This window comes from Empidonax traillii, unplaced genomic scaffold (genome assembly GCF_003031625.1).
Source record: "Empidonax traillii isolate 1590-97213 ecotype Southwest subspecies unplaced genomic scaffold, ASM303162v1 scaffold685:size505991, whole genome shotgun sequence".
Classification (NCBI taxonomy): Eukaryota; Metazoa; Chordata; class Aves; order Passeriformes; family Tyrannidae; genus Empidonax; species Empidonax traillii.
Window position 1 is genome coordinate 383209 of NW_020955878.1, and position 3777 is coordinate 386985.

Here is a 3777-nt window from a genome sequence, read left to right on the forward strand (position 1 = left end):
ACAAGAGCAGGGAGGATTCCCCTTCTGCAGAGTGTAGGTACAGCTGCTACAGTCTCTCCCAAGTGAGTACCCTGCATCCCTTTGTTCTTCTTATCACACCTCTGGCCAATGCAGCCACTGTTCAGCCCTGGGAACAGCAGCTACTCACACTGTGACCCAGGCACTTGAAGAGGAATGATGTTGTAACTTGCAAACACCTTCTCAGACGATCAGAAGCAGCAGAGTTGAAGTCCAGGGTGAGGTACCAACAGTCCAATGATGTTAAATTAATTGCTCTGTTCCTTTCTCTTTTTATTTTTTCCTTCCTTCCATCTCCAGTTTCTGTCTCTTCCTCTCCTCTCCTTCATCAAGTTCCTCGCTCCCCACCTCAATTTCTTTCTTTTTAGTCTTGCTTTCATTTTAATCTTTCTCCATCTCTTCCTCCCTTCCCCTCTTTTTCGGCATTTCATTCTCTTTCTCAGTTTCTTTCTCTCACTTGCTCCCGACCCCCCTCATCCACTTCTCTCCTCCCTCTCCCTCGTTTGTGTCTCTGTTCCTTTCTCTCTTTTGCTCTCTGGTCCCCTAGTTTTCTGTCATTGGGAGGAAAGCCCTTTGTGGTCAAGGCACTGTTGGCGTGGCCTGAGGGCATGGTGAGTACTTGGAGAACTGGAAAGCTGGATGTGGCATTATCAGCTCAGCTGGTCAGAGCATGATGATGGTTAACCCCCAGTTGTGGGTTTGATCCCTGTACAGGCCATTCATTTAAGAGTTGGACTTGATGATCCTTGGGTCCCTCCCAACTCAGAATATTCTTGATTATTGTAAGGAACTTCTTTCTTAAGGTCGGAAACACTTTCTCCACGTTTCAGTGCCTCCTATCTTTCAGGGCCAAGCTGTTTAAGGTCAGAGAACTCCACAGTCCACACGAGGCAGCAGCTTTAGTGGAGCTCATCAGCTGCATCTATTTTAAACCTTCTCTTAGAGATGGTCCTTTATGCCTGCAATGGGCCCATGTTTTTCCCAAGATCAGTTACCTGTGCATCAGCACATTTCAGGTCACAAGCAGCCTGACTCCAGAAATAGTGTGTTGATGCAAAATGACTCCTGCTCTCCAGATAAGGCAGCAAATCACAAAGTGAGGAGAAACTGCTTTTCCTTAACCCTCCCTTTATATTCCACTCTGATTCCAAAAAGTGCTTAGCCAAGCTTTCCAGGATGGCTGGTGGCAAGGCCAGGTCAGCCCAGTGCAGTGTGTGGGACTTCTAAGCCTTTCCCACTCATGCAGTTTGAAGTAGAGAATTGGCCCACGGTGCTGTCATTTAAGGAACCTGCAATGTTACCTTTCATCATTGAGCATTTGGGAACAAATCCTCAGGCCATCAGATGAGAGATGAGCTCCAACAGTTTCAAGTGCTCCAAGTGTATCATGATTTTTCCACAGTCAGACCAGGCTGTTCATTTTGGAGGGTCACTACAATATTGTCCAAAGGGAGCAGGGATTTTTGGCATCCACTTACGATTCCCAAAGTTGTTGTGATGTTTGCTAGTCAGTCAGCAGGTTTAAAAAGATATCCAAGGTTTCCCTTCCTTGGTGCCCAGATCTCAGTGTCACAGATACAGTTTTCACAGCTTCACACATAGAGATGCTGTCTCTGAGGAGCATCACTTACAGTGACACGGGAGTCAACACAGGGCGTCATCTTTTCCTAAATATATATAATTGCTGCCTAGTAAACTACTTCCATATTTAGTTATAACATGAGAGGATTCCTTGTGTGCAAACCTCAGCGTGTTTAGGAGGAGGAGGACCTGCCAATCCTGAATGCTGTTGCTGCAAAAACACTGTGGTCAGTGCAAAAGGTCGTCTGACGTCTCCAGCTACCTTCCCCAGTTAGATTACAAGTCCTTAAAGTATTCTCTGGAAATGCAGTGGTGCAGAGCTGGCCAGGAACCTTGAGGGACCTGTATGTGTTCCTGCAGGAAGAGCCAAGTCTCATTTACCATTTCTTGTATCTGCTTGTAGAATCTGCCCTCAGCAGCTCTGGGATGTGCCAAGGTCTATGCATGGCTGCTGTGTATATGCACAGCATATACATTCTATATAAATTAAGCTCTAATGATAGTGTCATTGTGATTTCCCAGTGGCTGCAATCTCTTTGCTTCCTCATGGAGTCACTGGTGTTCCCCAGACTTGCTCAGGCTGCACAGCACCCCAGGGCACTGGCAAGAACGGCTGGGGCTGGGAGATGTTGCTGCCCTGAGGCTCTTTCTCATGGTCAGCCTTTCCTCATTTTTGTCCTGTTCATACATATTCTGCAAAGTTACCCTACATGGGATGAATAAAAAGCCAATGACTCTCAGCTGCTTCTTTCCACCCAGCGTTCAGTTCACTTATTAAGCAAAGCTCCTTTATTGCTCCAAAAGGCAGGCAGGAAGCACTGGTTGGCAGTGCAGAGCCACCAGGTTTAGGGATTCCCTGTATTCTCAGGGTGTCAGGCTTGGAGATTATGGTTTCATGTTATTAGAGTTGTTCTCAATTCCAGTTTTAGAAAGTAAAAACAAGTTCCTCTTCATATAAATCCTTGTAAACTTGTGAAGCATAGATTTACAGTTGCTCTTCTTATAGAACTTTATTTATTTAATATTTATTTATTCTAGCTTGAAATCACAATTCCATTGCTGGGAAACACTAATGCAGTGCAAAACATTAATTTCCTCTCATGCCTAGAACTGTTACCCTAGTAGCAGTACTGGAGATTCTGAATATTACTCCAGAAAATTCAAGACCTTATTCCTGAAATTTAATTGTTTGAAAACAGTAAATACTTAAATAACTTCAGAATTAAATTGTAACTACTGAAAGCAGTGCTTGGATGTGCATGCAAAAGAATCTGTGGCCTTTATTCTCTACAAACAGACGTGGTTATAAAGACTCAGAGCAGAAGGAAGTGACAGGAGGTTCACATTTTGTGCAGCCCTCAGGTCACTTTGTTGCCTCATGGCATCCTCACTCTTCCTCTTCTATCTTCTTCCCATGAAACTCCCGGCTCTTCACTCGGAGCTTGTTGACCTGGGACTCTGCAATGTCAGCCCGTTCCTCGGCTTCCTCCAGCTCGTGCTGGATCTTGCGGAACTTGGAGAGGTTGACATTAGAGAGCTCCTCCTGTGTGGGGAGAGGGGGTTGGTGATGAAGAGCCCAGGGCAGGGATTTCACTCCTCCTGCACCTCGGCCTTGTGGGGCTGCAGCTCTTCCCTGGGGGAGGCACAAACCTCCATCCCCCTCCTGGAGAATTGGTGATCCCAGGCATTTTCCAAATTCTGATATTCATCTCCTCAACACCTGTATGACACCCACAGAAAGTAACACTTGCTATTTCTCCAAGCAATACTTACAGCTTCCTCAGCCTGTCTCTTGTAGGATTTAACCTTCATTTGCAGCTTGTCCACCAGATCCTGCAGCCTGAAAATATTCTTCCTGTCTTCCTCAGACTACAGCGGTTGATAAACAGGAAAGAGAGTGAATTACTGCTTTCTGCACATCACAAAATAACATTCACCCTTGGAGTCCAGGTGAAAAGCTTTTTTTTTCCTGGAATGAGGGTGCATCACCCCAAGGAGGCCTCCAGCCTTACCTGGTAGGTGAGTTCCTTCACCCTCCTCTCGTACTTGCGCACACCCTTCACGGCTTCAGCGCTGCGCTTCTGCTCAGCATCAACCTCCCCTTCCAGCTCCCGCACCTGCAATGAGGAGCCCATCCCTGCAGCTTCCCTGGGGTGTCTCTCCAAGGGACAGGGTCAC

The 3777-nt window shown here is 46.4% G+C and overlaps 1 protein-coding gene across 1 annotated transcript in view; it reads right to left on the reverse strand.

The window, feature by feature from the left end:
• Positions 1-2942: 2942 nt before the first annotated feature.
• LOC114065642 (myosin heavy chain, skeletal muscle, adult-like) overlaps positions 2943-3777 on the reverse strand; it is a 17308-nt gene continuing 16473 nt past the window's right edge. Inside the window, exons 23-25 of the mRNA XM_027899700.1 lie at positions 3612-3768; positions 3373-3468; positions 2943-3142 (exon numbers count right to left, since the gene is read on the reverse strand). Coding sequence (XP_027755501.1) covers positions 2987-3142; positions 3373-3468; positions 3612-3768 — 409 coding nt within the window. The 3' untranslated portion in view covers positions 2943-2986. The remainder of the gene's footprint in view (positions 3143-3372; positions 3469-3611; positions 3769-3777) is intronic.